This window comes from Callorhinus ursinus, unplaced genomic scaffold (assembly GCF_003265705.2).
Source record: "Callorhinus ursinus isolate GAN/ISIS: 27379988/994484 unplaced genomic scaffold, GSC_fseal_2.0 scaffold23, whole genome shotgun sequence".
Classification (NCBI taxonomy): domain Eukaryota; kingdom Metazoa; phylum Chordata; class Mammalia; order Carnivora; family Otariidae; genus Callorhinus; species Callorhinus ursinus.
In genome coordinates, this window is record NW_027397085.1 from 3,856,827 (window position 1) to 3,881,805 (window position 24,979).

General features: G+C 41.3%; 1 protein-coding gene across 2 annotated transcripts in view; it reads right to left on the reverse strand.

The window, feature by feature from the left end:
- Positions 1–24,979, reverse strand: part of SV2C (synaptic vesicle glycoprotein 2C) — a 200,650-nt gene that overhangs the window by 143,862 nt on the left and 31,809 nt on the right. For both annotated transcript variants that reach the window (XM_025892700.2, XM_073905310.1), the window contains exon 2: positions 10,212–10,887. In XM_025892700.2, coding sequence (XP_025748485.1) covers positions 10,212–10,788 — 577 coding nt within the window. In that variant the 5' untranslated portion in view covers positions 10,789–10,887. The remainder of the gene's footprint in view (positions 1–10,211; positions 10,888–24,979) is intronic.

Sequence of the window (24,979 nt, forward strand, 5' to 3'; positions counted from 1 at the left end):
ACACAAAGTCCCCCATTTCTCAACATTTCCAAAGTATTTTAAGCCGGTGAGACTAGGCACATGATGTACTAAAATAAAGCCCATACTAATTTGACTACACTTAGCACCCAACAACCATAACTGCTTAGGTGAATGTTTACTGAATTATATTTGCACCTCGGTTATGCTTTTCCTTTGATCTTTCCCTTCTTCTGAATAATTTGAATCTGCCGTAAGTTCTTGGAAGGGTAAGACCTTGGTTTCTTATGTTCCTCCTCCTTTTGAATCTCCTCAGGTTCCCCACTACCTCATGTATATCCCCAAATAATGGAGTCTCTTAGCACAGTAGGCTCCTCTATGTTAATTGGGAAAAGGTGCTTATCTAGGTGGATAAATGACAAAAAAGAGTCTCCTCACAGTAGAAGAATTAGCAAAAGTCCAACCTTTTTCTACAGGCAGGTGGAATCGGCCACAAGCCAGGGTGAATGGCTTGGTGAGTGGAAGGAGGGCTGGATTCCAGCACCAGCCAGGTGTCTTTGTGCAGGTTACAACTTGCACAACTGTACATAGCAGCCCCACAGTATAAGCTGGCTACAGAAAGTGCGTGCACGAGGATGTTCAGCAGTTTCTCGGCTGTCAGCTTCCCTGTTTCCAGGTTTTGTCTTCAGAGTGAAAAAATAAACCTAATGGCAAAAATAAGCGATAGTCCAATATGTGGACATATCTGCTTATTTAAGATTGCATTTTCAATGTAATAAAATACTCATGACAAAATTTATCATCTTTAGCATTTAGATAACAGAGAGATGTGAAAATAATTTAAAGATCATTATATTGTTTTTAAGCAAATTTCTTACATTAAAAAAATTTCATTAGAAAAACTCATTGTGTCCTTATCATTTTATATTTGAAAAGAGATCTCAATTTTGAAATCGAAGATAAGAACTATACCCAAGGGCCTCTTTTACTTTTTCTCTCACAATCTTGAAAAGGCCAATAAGAAATTTCTAAGTTTAAGGTAAGAATGTCAGTTTGCAAAGATGTGGGTTGGGAATACTTACTTCAATAATTTATCAGATTAACTCTTCAAGATGAATGTAATCAAACCATTTCCTACTCTCTGGAGCATTCTGCAGGAAGCGTAGGTCCTATAAAACTCTTGTTACGTAAGAATATTGAGAGGTTAGATTTCCCATGAAAGGGGGTGGTTGCATCTTCATGTTTGGAATTCAAACCTACAAGCCCAAATTATTTGTAGTTATTAGGTGATTAACATTTCAGATTGCTTTATTTAAACCAACCTGCAATGAACAAATTCTCTAAACGGACAACGGATCAGCAAGTTCTACAGCAACTTCAGCGAGAATTCCACACTGAATCAGGATACGTAAGGCCAGGACCACCAATGGAATCAGAATCCTCGTTCAGGAGTGTTCTAAGATGTAGAGATATAGGGCATCAGGATGCCAGGATCAGTCTTCAGGTTCAAAGCTGTATTGTGGGAAAACCTCTAACGAGCCTCCAAATGACAGAAAGGCATTTATTATCACACTCTGACCATTCCCGAATGCTGCCTATTGGAAAATTTCAGCAATGTGGCATGGAGTTTCTGTTCACTCCTATCCTGTGGAAATGGATCACAGACTCTCTGGATGGAGGAATCTTTTCAGGCTACTTGGGCCAACTCCACTAAGACATTAGAAACTTCACTTCTCTCAGGAGAGTATGAATGACCAGAGGAAATAAGACCCAGGAATATAATGGCAACAAATTATTGAGACGTCTTTTCCAATTTGGCAATAATGAATCCAAATAAGATTTTGCTAGTGTTGGTGGACAGGATGTTCTCTAGAAGCCAATAATTTTTAATTCCAATTGGAATCACTGTGACAACTTAGAGGCTAAACAGAACCAGAGGGCGTACACACACACACACACACACACACACACACACACACAGTGGATGTCAGACCTCCCTTTAAGATACCAAGGCAGATGTTAATGACAAAGGGATTAGGCAGGGTACACAGTGCTGATCCTGAAATCTGCAGCCTACACTTTTAGGGTACAAAGCCCCTCCTTTTAAAATTTAGAACACATTTACAGAAGTAGAAAAAACACTCCTAAAATTCATATGAAAGCACAAAAGACCCTGAATAGCCAAAGAAATCATGAGAAAGAACAAAGGAGGGCATCACACTCCCTGACCTCACACTATACTATATCATCAAAACAGTACGGTACTGACATAAAAACAGACAAATTGACCAATGGAATGAAATCAAAAGCTCAGAAATAAACTCAAGCATATATTGTTAACCAATATTTGACAAGGGCGCAAAGAACACTCAATGGAGAAAAGACAGCCTCTTCAATAAACAGTGCAGGGATAATTGGATATTTACATGTAAAAGAATAAAACTAGACCCATAACTTACAGCACTCACAAAAACTGTCTCAAAATGGATTAAAGACTTAAGTGTAAGACCTGAAACCATGAAACTCTAGAAGAAAATAGATGAATAAAGCTCCCTGACATGGGTCTTGATTTTTTTGGATATGACACCTAAAGCACAGGCAACAAAATAAAAAATAAACAAGTGGGACCACGTCAAACTACAAAGCTTTTGCACAGCAAAAGAATCCATCAACAAAGTGAAAAGAATACCTATGGACTGGGAAAACAATATTGGTAAATCATATATCTGATAAGGGGTTAATATTAAAAATATTTAAAGAACTCCTACAACACAATAGCAAAAACCAAATAACCCAATTTAAAAATGAGCAAAGGACCTGAATAGACATTTCTCCAAAAAAGAGATATGAAAAGCCAACGTGTATATGAAAAGATCCTCGACATCAGTAATCATTATGGAAATGCAAATTAAAGCCACAATAAGATATCACCTCACCCCTGTCAGGATGGCTGTCACCAAGAGGACAAGAGATAACAAGTGCTAGCCTGCATGGAGAGAAAAGCGAACCCTGTGCACTGCTGGTGGCACTGTATGGGGGTACAGCCACTGGGAAAATAGTATGGAGCATTCTCATAAAATTAAAAATAGAACTACCATATGATCCAGCAATCCCAATTCTGGGAATATATCCCAAGGAAACAAAAATTCTAACTGAAAAGATACCCGTACTCCCGTGTTTATAGCAGCATTATTTGGAATAGCCAAGACATGGAAAAAACCTAAATGTCTATTGATGGGTGAATGGATAAAGAAGTTATGGTGTACACACACACACACACACACACACACACACACACACACAGGAATATTATTCAGCCATTAAAAAACCCCAAGGAAATCCTACCATTTGCAACAACATGTTGGAGGCATTGTGCTAAGTGAAGGCATTATGCTAAGTGAAACAAGCCAGATGAAGAAAGAGAAACACTGTATGCTCCCATTTATATGTGGAATGTAAAACAACAATAACAACAACAACAACAAATACCCAAAACCTAAAAGAAAAAAAAAACATAGAAAAAGAGATCAGAGCTGTGGTTAGCAGAAGCAGAGCGGGAGGAGGAGTAGGGAGAAACGGAGGAAGGTAGACAAATGGTGCAAACCTCCAGCTATAAGATAAGTAAGTACTAGATGTAATGTATAAAATGATGATTCTAGCTAACATTGTTGTATGATACACAGGTGAACCCTGAGCAACACAGGTTTGAGCCATATGGGTTCAAACTATGTGGGTTATATACACATTTGTTTTGATGATTACAGTACAGTAGAGTAAATGTATTTTCTCTTTGTTATGATTTTCTTGTCTCTAGCTTACTTTATTATAACAAGAGTATATAATACATGTAACATACAAAATATGGGTCAATAGACTGTTTATGTTACCAGTAAGGCTTCCTATCAACAGCAGGCTATTAGTAGTTAAGTTTTGGGGGAGTGAAAAGTTAACATGGGGAATTTTGACTGTGCAGAGGGTTGGTGCCTCTAACCTCCACGTTGTTCAAGAGTCAACTACCTAGGAAAGTTGCTAAGAGGGTTCTTATTCCTAAGAGTTCCCATGATGAGGAAAAAATGTTTTGCCTTTTTTCCCCTCTCTTTTCTTTTTATTGTATCTATGGGAAGATGGACATTAGCTAAACCTAGTATGGTCATCATTTCACAATATATGTAAATCAAACCATCATGCTGTACACCTTAAAATTATACAGTGATGTATGCCAATTATTTCTCAATAAAACTGAGAAAAATATATAGAGTATACCCAGATGCTGAAAGATCAAAGCTTGGACTAAAACTAAGACTTCATCACTTTGTTATCAGCTTGGATATACTGGTCTACCAGTGGTCTACCAGTGGTCTACCTGACAGCACTGGGAATGGGTGATACAGACTGAATAAAAGGACTGATTCAATGAACACTGAGCCAGTTTCTACAAAATGCCTGCAGTTTAGTGGCAATCAGCAGTCAATAGGACTAAAGCAAAAGGTACCTCAGAAACTTGAAGCTTATGTTGTTTTTTAAATATAGACAGCTAAAGATAAAGGAGCTAGAAATCTCGAAAGAATATATCTTCTTTTGTTAATACCTAAAAGAATAAAGGAGTGCATGGAGGGTTGGAAAAAGAAATTAGGGAGAATTCAGCTCATATCCATCCATCTCAGCCTTCAAGGAAATCACCCTTTTTATAAGTGGCAAACAAAGTAAAAAAGGTAGGTAGGAGCTATAGAAGGAAAGGTTAAAAGACACATTTCAGGTCTATTAGAGATTTGTTTGTTTTATTTACCATTGTAAATAGGAATACCTAGAGTCTAAAATCACGCCTGTCACATAGTAAGCGCTCAATAAGTTTTTGTTGAATGAACATTATAGTTGTCAAGAGAAGATATACGAATGCCAAATAGTCTGACTTGATACAGTGGATAGCCAAGTATTGACTAAAATGAAAATCACTGCTCCATTTCTAGCCAAAAATATATTCTAAATTAACAAAAATCTATATTCTAGAATTATTTATAAATCCTTTTTTAAACTTCCAAGAGTTTCCAAAACTGAAAAAAATGTCAAGTAAAATTCCATTCATATGTACAAATATATTCTTAATGCTTTGATGTTCGTGGTCTACCTCCGTTTTTGCCCAATATGCCAACTGACCACCCATTATTGTGGATGGTCTAAAGGAAAACCTACATGTACTACAATAGGATATTTCTCCGGGAAACCCAGGGGACCACCAAGGTAGGCCTTCCACGTGCTAGCTACTTCCATCCAGTCCTACTCTGGACCTGGGTCCTACATGTTCCAGACCTGGACGTAACAGCACATCCTAAACAGATCCATCTTCAGGAGCAGACTCCCAGTAGTCAACCTCACCAAGACAGATGGAAAAAACCAGAATGGACATTTGGTTAATTAAAACAAAAAACCAGAATTGCCAAGACTGGCATCCTTTGGCAAGCACGTTCCTGATGGGAAAACTCTAAAGAAAGCTCAATTTGAAATCTTTAAAGTGCTATGGAGCATGGAATTAGAATGAAAGGTCTTTGCTACAGGAGTCATGTCTTCCCAGACTCCAGGCTAATGTGGTCTTCCTTAAAATAGGGATGCATGTGGTCCCAAAAACACATAGGTTAAAATTTTTAGGTCAGGGCATACCACCCCTGACGGCATTTAGGAGGGCACTGCCAACATCTGCATCCAACTTTCTCTCCTGTTGGTCTTTCACGACCAACCACGAAGTCCCATTCAAAACAACACATTCTTACTTTAGATATATCAGTATCTTCAGGGAGGTCTCAAAGTGTTAATAATCTCACAGACGGTCATCTCAAATATTTGTTGAGATTCTATTAAGTACCAGGAACTGATTGGGTAGGGGAGAGACAGTAGTTAACAACACAGACAAAAAGCCCTGGTCCCATGGGGTTTACTTTCCCTCTATTTTAACTTCTACTACTCTGCCTCTTTAAGATGACTTTGTACTATGGGCTGATCTCACATGTTAATTCTCAGAGAAAATTTTATTCTCATTTGTGACTGTTGCCATTATGTACTGTCTATAAATACAAAACAACAACAACAACAACAGAAAACAAAAAGCAAAACCAGGCAATATCCTCTATTAGGGTTTTGGAAAAGGACAAAAAAGATCGAATACCAACAGGTGATTACACTGTTGGAGTCCACAAACAAAAAGTGAGTTTTAGATCATCCGTGAGACACCAAAGTGGTATATTTCTGCCTGTAATTGAGAATATTGTCTTCTCCTAGGAGTAAAACCAATCGAGAGGATTTCAAATGAAAATGTTAGAGAACTGGAAAGGAACATGGGATGAGGAGCTGGGATGTGTGTTCCACAGTCTGCCTCTCCCAATACACAGCCCTGGACTAAGCAGGTCGCCCACATGCCCAGGGCTCCTCCCCTCACTTTTAAGATGACAGGGTCTGAAACCATGAGAGGCTATAGACTCTGAGAAACAAACTGAGGGTTCTAGAGGGGAGGGGGGTGGGGGGCTGGGTTAGCCCGGTGATGGGTATTAAGGAGGGCACGTTCTGCGTGGAGCACTGGGTGTTATACACAAACAATGGATCATGGAGCACTACATCAAAAACTAATGATGTAATGTATGGTGACTAACATAACATAATAAAATTAAAAAAAAAAGATGACAGGGTCTGCCTAAATCCCTAAGACACCAACAGCTGGGAAATACCATGATCTCCCTTGATAATAGGAACCAATCCTTACTCATCTCAATCTCCCTTAAAGGGCCTTGGGCCACGCCCCCCACATAAAGCCACTGCATAAATAACTGCTTAATCCAACACAGAACCTATTATAACACCAGAGTGGCAGCTGAAGTCACCGATATTCCAGATAAGATGTGTAAAAATTTGTGCTGTTTTTTAGCTACTGAACCCTTTATTCACCTAGCCTTGCTCACTAGGTTCGTCTCAAGAGCCGTCTGCACAGCCAAGAACTTCTTCAATGGCTGCACCGAGAGACCCTTTGCAACCTTACCAGCACGACCCTGCAGCACCCAAGAGTTCCACATCTCTTCCTTTCCCTGCAGGGAAAGGGCCTTCCCTTCCAGGCCTCCCCGCTCTCCTGGCCGCTCCTCTTGCCCCGGCTTCTCCTTCTCGGCCCTCCTCCTCACCACCAGCCCCCCCCGTAAACGGCATTTTGCAGGACAGCCCCGGCCCCCTGCTTAAGGTCACTGGCAGGGTCATTGTAAATGAGATGGCTCACAAACCAACCGTGCTTCAGCCCAAATGGAGAGCAGCCCACGGGGCTCTTCGGACACCCCCAAGGATCTCAGAGTGAGAAGTCTAAAGCCAACCTTTCATCCTTCTTCCTCGTGATAAAACCTGTCCTCTGCATTAAGCAATTTGATGAATCGCCTTCTTTTCATCAACTGTCCACTTGCTCCACCATCAGATTTAATCAAGGACCAATCCTTGCTGACTCCATCCTCTGGAACCTGCCTTTCTTAAATCCCTGCCTTTTCCCCGCCGCGTTGGTGAGGTCCTAACCCCTCATGTGGTCTCTCAGCCTCAAGTCTCTTTATTTACAGCTCTCTACCAGCTATCGATACTTGTTTCTTTGTACCGCTAACCTGCAGGCATCTGTGAGTTCTCCGTACTAGACTGTAACTTCTTTGGATATAGAAACCTTGTCCTTATTTGTCCTATCATCACCTGTCGTAACAGCGTGCTGTGTACATAATAAGGGCTCAATAAATACACTTTGGCAATAAAACATGGATTCTCTTAAAGTGACTGCACTTACCCCCTCAAAGAGCAGCTTGTTAGATAATTAAATATTTACTCTAACTTTCTCCCAGCCCATTAACAATGTTATATAAATACACAGACCATACACACAGACACACGCACACACAGGATGCTCTTAACTCCCTTTAAGTCAATCATCTTGCAAACGCCAAGAGATGATCTATCTCCTAAATAACTGAGACATAAATTGGTTCATATTTTTCATTCCTGGTCCTCCTTGAGAAAATGACACAATGCTCAGTAGCAAATGAGAAATTATTTTGCAAATCTATAACCCCCAAATCCCCCCAAACATGGGTCATGCATCTTTCTTGTATTTTGATCCCACTGCTGTGACTTAGTGTGGTAATTATATTACAAAGCTATTATTCGATGAAATGAAAATGGCAAAACACTTTAAATGCCTGTCTAAAAAAACTCTGTTAGAATGCAATTATAAGTGAAATTACAATGGCAAAATAATTGAAATGCGAGTCCGGAAGGCACAGTTATGAAACCATTAAAATGCTTCTGCTGAGGGCTCGCAACGTTGAGTGAAACCATACGCTCCTGGGGACACATTTTTAATTCACTAAAGCAGTCAACATTCGTGGAAAGATGAAAATATCTGGGCTTCGATTTTTCCACCGCATTCTCTACACTTCTGGGTGCCACCTAGGGGTGTGTTAACATCATCGGGGTTTGCAGGTTTCTGGGATGGACTGACTGATAAGAGAACCGTGGGCGATACTGTGCTTCCATTCAGCACCAAGAAGATAAAGGCACAAGGGCAAGCTTAGTTTAGATTTTCCTGAAATGTTTCCAATATAGAAGCTAGGATCACAACGTGAAAAGATGTTTGTCCTAAAATCAACCTTGCAATTATTAAATATGTGTGTGGATATATTTCTAAGGATCTAGCTTCTTAAAATGTTCTGCTGATGTATTCCTTTTGCAAAATCTTGATCAATATTTTGATGCCAAAATAACTTACAGTAGTTATATCTGCTCACCAAAAGAAAAAAGCAAAGACAAAATACAGTGCTAGATACACAAGCGATACACTGAAATGATCAATTTGACAAATGGCTAAGGACCCTCCTCTGAACCATGTTCTGCATTTTGATGGCTGAACACACAGATGAGTCTACCAGCAAAAACATGCAAAATATGCCCCATTCCCACCCTCTCTCCCTCACAGTCTGCTTCCATGGATCTATCTCACTCAGTTAATTGGCTAAAGAAAGAGAGGCTAGGAGGGAGTCATATAAAGAAACAACTATTAAAAGAATAAGATCCTTTTCTCATTCATGATTTTCTCTCTCACGACATCACAGAGCAGGTTAGAAAATGGCATTCTGGGGTGCCTGGGTGGCTCAGTTGGTTAAGTCTAACTCTTGATTTCGGCTCAGGTCACGATCAGGGTGGCGAGATCAAGCAAGGGAAATAAGTGGGAATGTTAACTAAGGCTTTGTAACAACGTGAACCTTGAGGGCATGGTAACTTAATTTTGTTTAATTTATTTAATTAATTAACTTACTTATTTATTTTAGAGAGAGAGTGTGTGCGCAAGCATGTGCAGGGGGAGGGGTGGAGTGAGGGTGAGGGAGAGAGAGAGAATCCTGAGCAGACTCCACGCCCAGCACCGGGCCCGACGTGAGATTGTGACCTGAGACAAAATCAGCTGTCAGATGCTTAACCGACTGAGCCACCCAGGTGCCCCATGGTAACTTTAAAACAAAAATCAAATCTGCTATCTAGATATTTTATAGAGAGGTCATATTATTTTTACACATATAATTTAGATGTTAACAGGATTTGAAAGAGATTTTAAAATTACATGAGGAGGTTTTTCCAGTTTAGGCACAAAGGTATGGACTTTGAAAAAGATAGAAAAAGTCATCTAGAGAAAATTCTATGAATAAGACTAACTGAAAAAATAAACAAGCGAACATATACATAGATCATAGAAAAAAAATTAGCAGGGCCCCCAAAGTATTTAAATCGCAGTATTACACATAAAATTTGAAATTTGAAATCACATTTGCCAGAGTTTTATAGAATTAACCTCTATATTTAGGAAAGTACTCAAATAGGTTTTCATATGATAATTTTATTAACTCCCAAAGGCATATCTTTGGATGTTAATAAAGGAGAAACCAGTAAAACATTTATCATATGGTAAGTTAAAATCTATTGCCCTAACTTTGAAATGCATAATGTTATAAGTTGGATTGATGGATGGATAGATGATAAAGAAAATATGGTATTAAATGTTAACTATAGGATCTGGGTGGTGGATATATATGGGCATCCTTGTACAATATTTTTGATTCTTCTGTTATGTTTAAAATTTTTCATAACAAAGTATTGGGGAAAAAAATGCACTGCTCTAGATGAAAAGTATCTATTCTATTTGTTAACTGTGCTCAACAAATAATCCGGGTTCAGAGTTTGTCTCACGGACACAGTGTACTCACCTAGCCATCCGGACCCTGAATTTGGAATGCATAGGTCTGTCTCCGCGCTGGGCAACACGAAGCCAACAACAAACACCTCCACGCCGTCCGCCATCAGGGCCATGCCCAGGACAAAGAAAAGGGCCCACTGGAAACGGCCGTGACCACACTCTTGGATTATCAGCTCATACTGCTGGGCTAGTTCTTCCTCATCGGCTTTCCTCTCTGACTCCAGCTCCTGCCGGTCCTTGTGCACATCGCCCTTGGGCTGCCCCACGGACACAATGCTGTCCTTCCCTGGGTTCATACGGGGGATGCCCTGATACTCCCCTTCATAGATTTCCTCATCTTCATCATGACCCTCAGTGGCTTCACTGGAGCCTTCATCATCGTTGGCCTCCCCACTATAGGTCTCTCCCGGCGGGGAGCAGTCATCGTCCTCTTCATCTTGGAACCGACTGTAGGACCTCTGCGTGTATTCATCCTGGGCCCGGTCCACTGCCTGATTCACCTTCTTGACTGTTTGTTTCTTCACCTCTCGGGCTATGTCCTTGGCGCCCTTCATCAGTGAAGTCCTATCCTTGTAAGAGTCTTGCATCTTATCTCAACCGATGGCCAACGCGAAGATGGGACTTCTTCAGACTCCGGTCAGTGGTTCGGCCCTGACTGCATCATCCACTTTGGGGTCAGAACAGAGCTGCAAAAGAAGAAAAACCACACAAAATATTTAGTATTCCTTTCTTGTCTTTTTTACCATTTACTTCTCAATCTCTTTTCACTGCCCCCTCAGACTAAGATGCAGAATTAGCTTTTCCTTTCTTTGATCTCACTGTCCACATGCACACCGGATAATGACTCTCTGCCCAGGTGTGACTGGCGCTTGGAATACTTACAGGTTTTACTGTTGTTATTATTATTATTTGGTGTTTAAGGAACTCTGTCCTCTGGGAACTTTGATAGAATACACAGGCCTTCCCCCAGAGAGTAAAACAGGACATCTGGCGCCTCTAAAAGTACACTTAACACATTTTGCAAGTGTTATAAAGATATACTCTGATGGAGAAAAATAGTATTGCTCAGAGACATACACACACTGCAAAGGCAAAACCAGAATATGAGAAGAATCCTGTCTGACCTTATTTCCTAATAGTGAAAAAAACCCCAAAATTGCAGGCAAGCAGCCCTATACACGATGCTATTGGATCATATATATATATATTTGTAAAATTCGTTTCCCCTCTACTTCCATTATATCTCCTTCCAATAAATAACAAAGACTCATATGGCACCCAAAACCGCAACTGAGTATTTCCCCCTAGCATAACCACAGGACATGGACAGAATTCATCAAATGACTTCAGATACCTTTGATAAACACTGAATTGGAACATACAGTTTGTCTAGTCAGGGTCTGTCCTTTCAGAGGCCACCCCCAGGCTAGCAGGGACAGGTAAGCGGCATGCCATGTCCCTTCACAACCCTGCCCCGTAAGTACTCCAAGCTTTGTCTCTACCTTCTTCGTCTCTGGACACACACACACACACACACACACCCCTTGTCCTACTGGCACTCCAATTAACTGCTGTCTTGGGTACCAGAGTCATGGGTCTCCCGTGACCCACCATTTGGTTTTCTTTCTCACTGAGATCACCCTATGTCTTGGCTTACGTTCGGGCTGAACACATGGTAACTGATCTTTCCCTTGTCCACTGTGCTGTCTCCTCTGGTGGCCCACCATTTGGAGAGATGATGTAAAGGTGAGAGTCACTCTCCTCCATCATTCACTCCCCAAGCTCTACTCTGTGGCAGCGTTGCAAACCATGAGTTACATAATAGCCATTTCTACCTTCTTTTTGTACCCAGTATAAAACACTTGATAAGTAGCTATACAAACATATACTTAAACGGCTCATTTCTGAATGACAAACAAACCCAGCAATAAAGACAAAAAGATGTTTGTTTCTAAATGGACTGTGCATTTCATGTTACCACTGAATGACTACAAATGCCCAGGAGGCAAACAGAAGCATGGTTCTGCACAGCCCTGTGTTTTGGAAGACAGCAAAATGAAATTAAAATAAACATATGATTACAAGCCTTTTTGCCAAATGTCTTAATAGAGGGTTTTTCTGTATGTCCTCCTTTTTCTTTTTCTTTTCTTTCTTTCTTTTTTTTTTTTTTTTTTTTGGAGAGCTGAGAGTCAGGGGCAGGGAGAGATGGGAGGATCCATGAGCTGAGTAAGAAAAGATGAGCAGGCAGTTAGAAAAGAGTTTGAGGATGGAGGCTCAGAGACTCAAATGATATACCTCTGTTTCATGGTGAATCGCTGAGTTACATGTGCCAGACATCATTTTAATAAAAAACAGTTTGATTTCGTGCATACTCTATGCCAGACATTGTGCCAAGACCTCTCTATACATTTCTTAATTTTTTCATTTAATCCTTACTTCAATCCTCCAAAATAGGTATTACAGTCTCCATTATACAGGTGGGAAGATTAAGGCTTATTGAGATTAAAAAAGTGGCCCAGGGTCACAATGTCAGTGGAGGTGCTGGGGCTCCAGCCCAGATGTGTCTGACTCCAAAGACTTGCCCCTTACCCCTCTCTGCTTCACCCAGTGCTCTTGCTAAGGTCTTACGAAATGCAGTAGCATGCTTCCGGGTCATTCTGATAGCTTGGTTTCCTACACAAAAAATTGTTTTATAGCCTCTTGCCTAAATCATCTTGTAGGTTCTGAAACAAGGGGAACTATTGTGATATCTTCACTCATGATAGGTTTTATATAGATAATAATTCCAAAACATGGTCTTGTTGGTTCAGATGAACCATCCCAACATGATGGCTGTACTTCAAAAGATAATCCTGTAGTCATTCTAAGATGTCCGTGGCCAAGAAGGGCAGGAAAGAAGGCAAAGCAATGAACCTCCAACCGCCTCCAGTCAAGTGCAGATGCCCGTTCCCCGTAATTCAAGACGGTGTACTTCTCTGTGAAATAAGGATAATGACATAACCACCTGGCAGTGTTGGGAGGATTAAAAAGTGGTGTTTACTCTGTGTCTAGGAGGAAATTTGACATATATTTTGTGATTTTAATTCAGGTTCCCTAGGAACAGAACCCGCGATAAGGAATCAGGGGCAAATCATTTATTAAGAGGAGCTGGTAAAGGAGGGGAAAACTGAGGCTGGACAGCAGTTTGAGGCAGGATCCTGGGGGGTGAGCTTCAGCCTCTGCTCAGTGTTATTCCCACTCAAGGCAAAGGTATGGGGCTTTCACACTCCCACTCCCGCCCATTGTTGGCTAAGGGCCACCCGGGGTGAGGATGGACTGTAGGCACTTCCAGCTCTCTGCACCCAAATCTAGGCAGTTCCCGGGGTCCAGGGACAGTCCTCTGAAGGGATACAGATGCTGGCTGGTGGAAGCAAAGGCCCACTGGAGCCAGGGGAGGAGAGCGGAGACAATGAAGGGGATCCAAGAGTATCTAGGCAGAACATTGACAGGATCTCCTACAATAACCATTTAATAGCTACTTGTTTAGATGCCCTGCTAATCATACTAAGCAGTAAGACCCAGAGCTGGTTAAAACCTATATTTACAGAAGTGGCTGTTACAACTGAATAATATATACAGCACAGTTTATCTGATGTAGTTAATGACATGCACAAATCAGCTCTATTTCCATGTGTGTGACAATCATTTTGCACAAATAATAATTTATACACATAAACGAGAGTTATTCTGGCAAAACAGAGTTTCAGTTCTTTTTTTTTCTTTGATGATTCATGCCACACAGCGTATATTCACTCACACCACATACTATATCAAAACCATCCCACACGTGTTCCCGTCACGAACAACCCTCCCCAACACACACACAGATGTTTCTCTCAGTTTCCCCACACTGTCCCCAAACCTCCAGTCCTTCCTTCTGTTTTACCCCTCATCACTACCATCATCAAAAGATGTGGGAGAGCGCATCCTCACCAACACCTTCTGGGATCTTCTGGATGCTGGGAAAGTCCATCATTTTAATAACTGTATTTATGCAGCTTTGAAGCCATTGTGCACAGAGTAATGATAGCAATTATAAGAGCTCACCCACTATTACATCGGCCTTGTGCTAAGCACTTCAGAGGTATTATCAGACAACAAGAATCTTAACAACGGTCATATGCTTTTAAAATTTTTAATAAATAAAAAAAATTAAAATAAATTTCCCATTTTACATGTGGGAAAACTGAAACCTGCCCAGTAAGAATTCGCACTTACACAAGCCTACTCCAAAGCCCAACCACCTACACTGTATCTACCAGCAATTAGTAGAAATGGGAGCCCATGAGGGCAACAGAGATCTGAACCTGCAAAGTTGGGGCAGAGGACAGCCCCACCTCCCATGCCTGGATGATAGAAACGCTCAAAAGTACTTGCAGGTCTCTAGCACTTTGGGGTTGGAGGGAGGGGTCATTATCTAACAACCCTCTTTCCCTCCTGAGTTCGGATCTAAAGGAGACATTCAACAGAGGAGATAAATTGTGATCAGTTAGCAGCTGTTGGAGAATCACACCCACACTTTATCCCTGACGCCACACCTTCTTCCCAGCCCTGGGACTCTGTACCACGAAGGACTCCTTCCTGGAGGGAAGGCTGTCCAGGGAACTCTCCATGCTGCAGGAGTAGCAGACCTCGTAAGCACCTCCATGGGGCTGAGGCCAGCAGGCCAAGGTCTTTCCCCCAGTTTGCCAGAGAAATTGCTCCTTCTTTCTTGGGGAGGAGTCAGGGTATGTGCATGGGTGGTAAAGGGAGAAGCTGCAAGTGTTTTTTGTTTTTTTTTTTTCCCCCACATCTGTCTCTCCTGGGAAGCAGTGGAAATCCCTGTACCTGAGTGGAAGTCGAGAAGTGGGGAATAATGCTTCGCCTTAAGTCAGTGCTATATAATTTGGTCAGGACAATAACAGAGCACACTAGCCACCCCAATGAGAGCCTTATCACTTTTTATCTCTTATGAGATAGAACATAAAACTAATGACATGTGATGACATTATAGTAATGCCACAAAATAGAGCTTCATTAAAACAAAAAGGCAATGACATGAACATTAAAATTTGCAACAAGTCCAGAAATGTTTTGAGGGACTCTATAATGCATTAGTCCAAACTAATATACACTTTAATCTATGATTCGTGTCAGAAAGAAAGGCAATACTTAGTATTCACCACCCACATTGCAAGTAGGGCTGATTGAAAACAACTAGATACCTCTTTATTAAGGCTGTTTCACATGTCTAAAGATAACGATTTTTTTAAAAGGCTTACAATTTCATTGAGGTATAATTTACATTGAATAAAATGCTCTGGTGATTATTAAAAGAACATAGTGCAACGGATATGGTGCAGAACACCAGCTAGATTATGAAGATGCTTATTCTGGCAGAAAACATTGGTTGAAATGCTTATTCAGCACAGGTTTGAAACCTCTGGACCTTCTAGTAACTGTCAACAAAAAAGAACAGCATATCTGAGCTCTGGACTTTGGTGGAGAAAGATGAGACAATGGACATGGCCTTGTAGGAGCTCTAAGTATTACGTAAGAGTATCCATACTGCCTGACCTTGTGCGATAGAGACACTATTTGAAGGTGACTGGAGTTAAAATGCAGAAATGCATATCTGCAGCAAGACACCCTTCTGAAAAGAAGCTTTCGGGAAGGCGGAGAGGACATCTGAGATAAAGGAATATATACTGACCCATCATCCCAGCCTGTCCAAATCTTTGACATTAGACTTTTATTTAAGAATGCTGCTTGTCCTCCAAACCTTTGAATTTATGTGTAAATATGTGTAAATTCCCATTCTTTGAGTGATTTCCTTTCATTATTGCTTAACCTAATCACAGTTTCCCAGTTAAGCACAGTCGGTTTCCTCCAGGCACTCAATCACGTCTTCCATTATGGTTAGCCATGAACGCAACAGTCTTCCCTATTGGAACATAAGCTCCCTGAAAACAGGAACTTAGTAAAAAAAAAAGCTATAAAGCAATGTTACTGAATGAGGACATAAGCAGTGTAAGGGAGCCAACTCTCTCACTGCCCCTTTCATCATGAGGGACTCGCCTGGATCAGCATTTCCGCCAAAGTGCAGTCTGTAATATGTGGACCTACAAGGAGCTCTGAGTGGGAAAAGTTCTATGGTCAAATAAATTTGGGAAGTTTCTGTCTCATACTAAATAGGTCCTTCTCTAGAAGTGTCACAGTTCAAGCTTTTTGTAAAGACCCTTGTTCAAATGTGTTATCCAACCATTTCCCACCCTTTCCTAAAAACAGAATGTCCCCACTCTCAACAGGACACCAACGAGCAGTCCGGCATCCAAATAAATGCCAAGATCCTTTTAAATTCTAACATGTCTATGGGCATCTGGGTGGATCAGTCCGTTAAGCGTTTGCCTTTGGTTCGGGTCGTGATCCCAGGGTCCTGGGATGGAGCCCCATGTCGGGCTCCCTGCTCAGTGCGGAGTCTGCTTTTCCCTCTCCCTCTGCCTGCCACTCTGCCTACTTGTGTTCTCTCTCCCTGTCAAATAAAAAAAAAAAATCTAAATTCTAACATGTCTATTAAAAAATACCCTAAAACTCACTAATTAGAATTAATTGAGAGAAGCAGGATGAAAGGCAGAAATTCTACATTAAAATAATATTTTTAAATGAAAAACAGTATTTCAAGTCTATCAAAAACTGAAATTAAGTTTACAAAATGTAATCTCTTATGAGATATTTGCTACAAAAATAAAGAATATTTAGTATATCTGCATATTTTTAAGTAATAAGTCATTCAGAGAGCCTGGAAATTTTTATTTTAACATGCTTTTTATGCAGTTTTTAAAAAGATTTTACAAAGAGAGAGAGAGCATAAGCAGGAGGAGTGGCAGGCAGAGGGAGAGGGAGAAGCAGGCTCCCTGCTGAGCAGAAAGCCCAACACATGGGGCTCAGTCCCAGGACCCTGGGATCACGACTCGAGCTGAAGGCAGACGCTTAACCAACTGAGCCACCCAGGCACCCCTTTCTTATTCAATTTTTGCCCATTTGTGTATTGAGGTATACACAATATACCTGGTTTTAATGTGGCCCCCAAAAGATATAACCATGTCCTAAGCCCCAAAAGCTATGAACGTGACCTTTTTGGAAAAGAATATGATTAAATGGAGCATCTTAAAATAAGATCATCCTGGATTATGTGGGTGGGCCCTAAATCCAACGGCAAGCGTCCTTATAAGACACAGAAGAGAGAAGACACAGACACAGAAGTAAAGCCATGAGAAAGTCGAGGCAGAGATTACGCAGTCAAAAGGCAAGGAATGCCCAGAACCACCAGAAACTGGAAGTGACAAGGAGGGATTGTCCCCTTGGGAGAGAGGGCAGACCTGTACCATCTTGAGCTGTGGAGAAAATAAGTTTCTGTGTTTCAAGCCACCCAGTGTGGTAATTTGTTAAGCAGCCCCAAGAAAAGAACACAAGATCTGTTTCTTATTGAACTTTAAGAACTGTTTATATATAAACTCTTTTGTCATACATGTTGTAAATACTTGTCTCAGAGGGCCTCATCTATGGTGTTCTTGCCAGGCAAAGCTATTGACTGTTTTATAGTCTGTTTAAAATGTTCTTTGTTCATGGGTGTTTGGGTGGCTCAGTCGTTAAGCGTCTGCCTTCGGCTCAGGTCATGATCCCAGGGTCCTGGGATCGAGCCCCGCATCAGGCTCCCTGCTCCGCGGGAAGCCTGCTTCTCCCTCTCCCACTCCCCCTGCTTGTGTTCCTGCTCTTGCTATCTCTCTCTGTCAAATAAATAAATAAAATCTTTAAAAAATAAAATAAAATGTTCTTTGTTCATGTTTTTTGCCTTCAGCAGTGTATTAAGGCCCTCCTGAGATTCCAAAATATTCGTCCATATTTGTTCTAACTCATTTTAGTTTCATTGTTTAATGTTTAGCTCTGGAATTTATTTTGCTTTATTGTACAAGGAAGGGATTTTTACAAAGGAATAAAGAAATATCCCAGAAACATTAAAATGCCCCTTTTAGGAGAGACAAAATTCCTATGTATGTTAGTCTCTCTTCAGTTTTGAATTCTGCTACATTGCTATGTTTATCTCCTGTTGCCCTCATACCATTTGGCTTTAATTTTTATCACTTTGTTATAAATTTAATATCTATCAGTGCATGTACCCCTCAGGACTCATCCTTTGCAAATATTTATTTGCATCCCATCTAATTTGTCTTCCAAATGAATTTTAGAATTGCTTAGTCATTTTCCAAGAAAATTTCCACTAGAATTTTAATTGATTTATTTTATTTTAATTTGTTTTAATACCGGACAGCTCGTCAGTGTCCTGTTGAGAGTGGGGACATTCTGTTGTTAGGAAAGTTTGGGAAATGGCTGGATAACACATTTAAACAAGGGTCTTTACAAAAATTAGAATTGAACTAAGTTTGTAGATTAATTTCAGAAGAACTAAAAGTCTTAAAATAGTCATCCTGTCCAAAAATATATCCTTATATTTATTCAAGTCTTATTTTACATAACTCAATGAAGTTTAGACATTTTCTTCATATTGTGCCAGTTATTTAATGAACACGATGCATACACACACATATATATATATATTTTAAATATTTTATTCATTTGTGTACTTGTTTATTGGTTTCTCAGAACCATGACCTATATTCTGGCCACAAAGTTTAGCATCTGTCAGATCCATTTGGTGGGCAAGGAAGCGTGCTCTCTCCCACAGTAAAACATTGGCCTCAGTGGGAAGGGAACTCCCTGAATTTCAATCATGGAATAGAGCAGATGAGCTGCAAGTGTTGGGCCAGGCTTGCTTATGGAGACTTCAGAAAAGGAAACCTCTTAACCATCCTGACAGTCTCAGCTCAGCTGTCCTCTCTAGACCCTTCTATGTACCTGGCCCATCTCTGGTCAAGTGTTAAGAGGAGCAACACTGCAGGAGAACTGGCAAGCAGACTCAGAGTGTCTTCAGTGGAGCCCAGCAGGAGTACAATATCCTAGATTCCTGTCCCGAAGTAGCTAGCAGGATGCTGTCACCCCTTGGGGAAATCAGATGCCTGAGGAGCATCAAAACAACCTGCATTATTAGGCATAATCATCTACAAATCTGTCAACCACAATTCCTACCCTTAAATAAGAGCAAGATATTCTCTTCCACAAAATGACCAAAGACCTTCTGGCAGATGAGTCCCCTGGTATTAAACAGAGGCTACCAGATTGGAAAGGGACCATCTGGGGATGTGGTAATAACCACTCAGAGTGAAAGTGGTCAGTTCTGCTCCTTTCACTAAGACTTATGAATAATGGGAAGGAAACTTGAAGAGAAACAAAGCCAGGAACTGAAGTCCTTCCCAGAAGCACATGGGTTAACACAAAGGCTTTCAAGGCCTGGGAAGAGCAGAAGGAAAAGAGCAATTTCCCTTAACAATTCTTATCTCCTCTGGGATTAAAAAAGGGGCCCCCAAAAGATCCAATCATTCATTCAGGAAGTATTTATTAAGCACCTACCCTATGCCAGACACTCATCTAGGAGCTGCTAGGAGCTGAAAATAGGAGACTGAACAAAACACACAAAGTCCCTGATGGTATGGAGCCTTTCTTTCGAGTGACAAGACAGGCAACAAACAAATAAATATATAATTTCACGTAGTGGTAAGGCTACAAATAAAAATAAAGCAGGGTAGGAGGTTGGAGCAGCACTGTCCCACAGAACTCTCTGTGATGATGGAGATGTTTTAGATCCGTGTTATCCAATAACAATGGGGCAAAAATTTAAATCTAAATAACCACACCTGATGAGTAGCTACCCTATTGGACACGGTAGGGTTAGGGTGTGCAGGAGGGGCTGCTATTCTAAGAGGAATAGTCTGGGTGAGAGCCTCAGAATAGAGGAAAATTGGAAGCCTGATTAAGGCCGGGGCCATAAGCCAGACTGCTCTCCAGGGACTCCGAACTTTCCAGACACAGGAGCAGCAAGAAAAAGGTGGACAAAGGCAAGGAGGCCAGGGGCCTGAGTAGAGTCAGGGAGGGGTGACAAGGGAAGTGACTAGGGACAGATCATCAAGGACTTCGAGGCCACAGGAAGGACTTTGGGTTTTACTCTAAGTGGGGTGGGTTTAAGGTAGGAAATCTAAAGGAAGGCGGCTTAAAAACCCTACTTATGTAAACATTGGAAACACTTTCTCTTCTTTTACTGTATCTTATTAGTCCTGCTTTTCACATCTGTTCCAATCTTTGTTCTGACTATAATCATCTGATAATGAATAGGACAACTTCAAAATAAAGGCAGCATCTATTAAATGTTTTTAAAGACAGGTTTGAGAAAGGAGGAGGTCAGCTGGAAGAAAAGTTCCTCAGAACAGACAGAGCAATCAAGAGAAAAATCCAACCCTCCAATGTACCAAGTAGGCCTTTAATAAGGACCTGTGGTCAGTGACCCTTCTCCATATTCCTCAGCCTCACATCAGAGCTACTACAAAATGAGACTAATTTCCATTTCCTCTGCTTGCCCATCACTGGAATTAGAAGAGAAAGAAGTGGACACAGGCAGTTTATAACTTAGATAGTCATATCTTACATGTTTAAAAGTTGGCTAGGGAGCCAAATACTGGTGCCGGGCAATTACTTACATGCAGAGACAGAACACTACAAGAGTCAGGTAATGCATACACTACCTCAGTGGAATACACACCTGGTTTTTCCTACACTGGTACGGAAACTCCACCACATCCCTAGAGCAAACAGGTGTCCTCAACATATTAAAATGACCTAAATGATTAGACATGAACAGGGGTCTTGTTTGTAAGTCAAACACACACCTGGGTTCCAATCCTGCTTTGGCACCTTGCCAGCTTTGTGACACTAGGCAAGTCGTTTGCGGTTTTCAATCATCGATTACATTATTTATAAAGTGGAAAATAAAAGTTCTGCTCGGAGGATTACATAAAATAGCATCAAAGGCAACCCTGGGCACATGGTACTTCCTCAGTAAGTCCCAGTGTACTTGAAATTAAAGAAGTATAGAAGGATGTCATTTATAAATATAATTCACAGTCCAGCAGCGACAATGCTGGCAGTTTCCGTTTTTGAAAGAAAAAAATGACCATTAATCATAGGTTGGCGGTGCGCCTCGCTAGCCAGGAGCCAGGCTGGGGAACCACGAAGCACAGGGCTCTTTCGGGAGAGACTCACGAGGTGTTTATGGCTGTTGCTGAGGTACACACCCTGAGGTCTGGCAGCAAGGAAAGCTCCAAGAGGAATGTCTATTTGTCTGCTTGTCTTTTCTGAGCTAGTCAGGCAACGTGATTAGCATACTTGCAATTTTCATGCAATTTAAAGGCAGAGCCAGATTTATCAAATCTGCCTCTTTCATATTATCACATGGATAACAGAAAATCACTTTCTCCCAGACCTCAGGTAACTCCTTTCACGTCAACAGGAGAAAGGAACAGACTCCCCCAGGCTCGCAGTATTCTCCCCTTAATGTCTGCAGGCGGCATATTTTCTCTTTCCGCCTTATCCCTGTTTTACATCATAAATATTTCCTTTTGCAAGCTGCCGAGGGCATGGCTACCAAGGCAGCTGCCTTTGTTTACTTCAGCACCTCTGAGCACGTGGTAAAACGCCCAGAGCTTTATCCCCAGGGATGCTCTTCTTATTGTTCCCTTTGCTCGTGGCCTCTACTAGGAAGGCACCGGAGACTTCCTTAACACCTCCACCAGAGCTCTGTGGCTAAATGCAGGTGCAGCTTTGAGACGGAGGTGTTGTAGTGGTGCGAAGCATGATCTGCAAAGCAAAAGAATGGAGTGTTCCTGGATTCAGGGTACCACCTACTGCCCAGGGCTCTCGCTCTCTCTCTCTCTCTCTCTCTCTCTCTCTCTCTCTCTCTCTCTTTTTCCCACCTGGTTATTATTTTTTTCTTTTTTAAGTTCTGTTTGTTTTTTTATTCAAATTCCAGTTAGTTAACATACAGTGTTGTATTTAGTTTCAGGTGCAAAATATAGTGATTCAACACTTCCATACATGACTTGGTGCTCACCAAAATAAGTGCCCTCCTTCATCCCCATCCCCTATTTCACACATCCCCCCCACCCCGGTAACCATCAGTTCCTTCTCTATGTTAGAGTCTAGGACTCTCTTGCTGCAAGATAATTCTGTGTGATCAAGGTAGCCACTGAAGAACAGATGCCCTCCTCTCTTTTCCAACAAAACCTTTTCCTTTGCTGCCCATGTGGAAAGGAGCTGCTCAATAATTCACACGGGACATATATAAAAATGGGTAGGGAGTTCCTAAAGTACTCCTCCCTTCCCTGACCTATTTTTCTTTTAACTCCTCAGTCCAAGGAAATGTGGAAATCGTGGAATTCCAAGCTCACTAATTGGATCGATAAGTTAAATATTGGGGGGCAAGAGGGACTTCTTGGTTTAAAACCTCTCGAATCGACTACTGAATATTCCACCAATGTATGAGAACAGATGTGGGCCTACAGCAACAGTCACAGGGAACAGAATTCTTCTATCCACCCCACCAGACTACTAGTTCTTTAAAGGAAGAGACTGGGTTCATCTCATATCCTTAGTCCCCAAGGCAATACCGGACACTCATTTAACTAACAGCTACTTTCACCTACTCCATAGTAGGGTCTGGACTCTCCCTAGACTCCGTGCATACAGAAATTAAAGGCACGGGTCCTCACCGTCAAGGCTATTTCCATTTAGTGGAGCATCCAAGCACTAAACAGATCATTATCTTACAATGTAATAAAAGCTATGTGCTGGTACATGTTATTCTGATAATCTGAGCTAGAGTGAGATCTAAACTGATTTGACCAGGCAAAAGGTGGACAAGTAAAGCATTCACAGACTAAGGAATTAGCTTATTAAGGCCATAGTAGGAACTCAGTATACATTGAAATAAAAATAAGCAAACATGTCGTGCATGAGAGCCTTTGGCACAACTGTACCTGTGTCAGAACAAAATAAACAAAAGCAAAAACAAAAATGGATTTCCAAATGCCTTCTGTAACTGTCACGCCGCTGGAGCCAATAGTCAAAGTCAACCTTGACCATACTTGCTAAAACTAAATTGTTCAATTTCTTCCATTAGTTTTTGGGTGCCTCACCTCTCTGACATTGTTATCCTCTACAGATTAGCACCAAGGAGGAAGGTATAAACACACTTTCACAACTGACAGAAATACATGATCGACACCTGATCATATACAGCAGTGTATTCTAAAATGCACTCCAAGAGATATTAAAAAGTGTTCCTCAAAAAGAAAGTTTATGGACCATTAAGATGGGAATACACCTGTCACTTTCTCACAACCTCCACTGCTCCATCACCTGGTCCAAGCCACCATCTTGTCGCATCTGGACATTACAATAGTCTTCCCGGTTCTACCTTTGACCTCAGAGGTTCTTGTCCACAGAGCAGGCAGAGTAATCCTTTCCAAAGATAGGGCAGATAATATCACTCCAGGGCTAAGAGCCCTCCAGGGGCTTCTCCCTACCCCCTTTGCCTCTACAAGGCCCAGCCCATCTCCTTTCTGGTCTCATCTTCTACCCCTACACCCCCTTACTCCACCCCAGCCTACTACACTATGCCAAACACTCTTTTGCCTCAGGGCCTTTGCACTTGCTATTCTCGATGCTTAGAATGCTCCCCCTCCCCATAACTGCTGGCCTCCTTCCCTTACTTCCTTTTGGTTCCTTCATAAATGTCACCTCCACATAGAGCCCTAGACCATTATCTAAGACAGTGCCCCCACATCATCACTCTCCGACCCTTTATGCTGTTTTTCTTAACATTTTTTATTATCCAACAACATATTGTATACTTTTTACTTTTTTATTACTTGATTATCCCCAGAAACTATAAATTCTATGAGAAAAGGAACTTTTATTTTGTTCTTGGCTAAATTCCCAGCACTTTCTAAAGAATGCCTGACACTTTCTAGAACTATGTGTTGAACAAATGCCTGAATGGAACACTAAAATAAGCAAAACTGAATCTTTTCATTGTTCTTACTGTTTTTACAGGCCTTCTCAGGGCCTTTGATAGGCTACCCATGCTCTGTGTGCATCCTTCCTCCATGAAGGGGAAAAAGCAACATCATCCATACTTACTTGACCCTGCAGCCCAAAATATCTTAACAGAACAAGCATTCTCAGGACGAGTATTCGGGTACCCTCATCAGGAGTCAGATGCAACAGGGTGTTGCCAACAAGAGAAGGTTCCCTCAAAAAAGACAGAGTCCTTCTCTCCCAATCAGTGCAATTCCTACAACACAGGAGCAGGATGAACACCACTGCCTCTCAATAGGATCCCAGAAAAGCAAATTAATTCTGATGTTTCTCGGTCTAATCTTGAGGAGGCAAATTAGTTTAATGCTACCACTGGGTCGTCAACTGTTTCCGTCATGGCCAGTACGGTCTGCAGAAAGAGGCTTGCTTTGTCTTCCTGTCTTCATCAGCAGAACAGAATCTAATTCTAACAGTCCTGCAGGTCACTCTTGCAATGGAAATATGTGCTGGAAATATCCAGGGTAGAGGAAGGAGGACAAAATACAGCTCCTTCCTGGAAGTGTGCCTTACTGTACCCTCTCTCAATCTCTTCCACGTAATTCACAGGTCGTAATTTTAGGTCTTCTTCATTAATAATCACCTTTGCTATAGTCATAAGGAAATCACATGTGGTTCTTTAAGAAAGGTCTAGATAAAACAAAGAAAATTAGTGAAAGG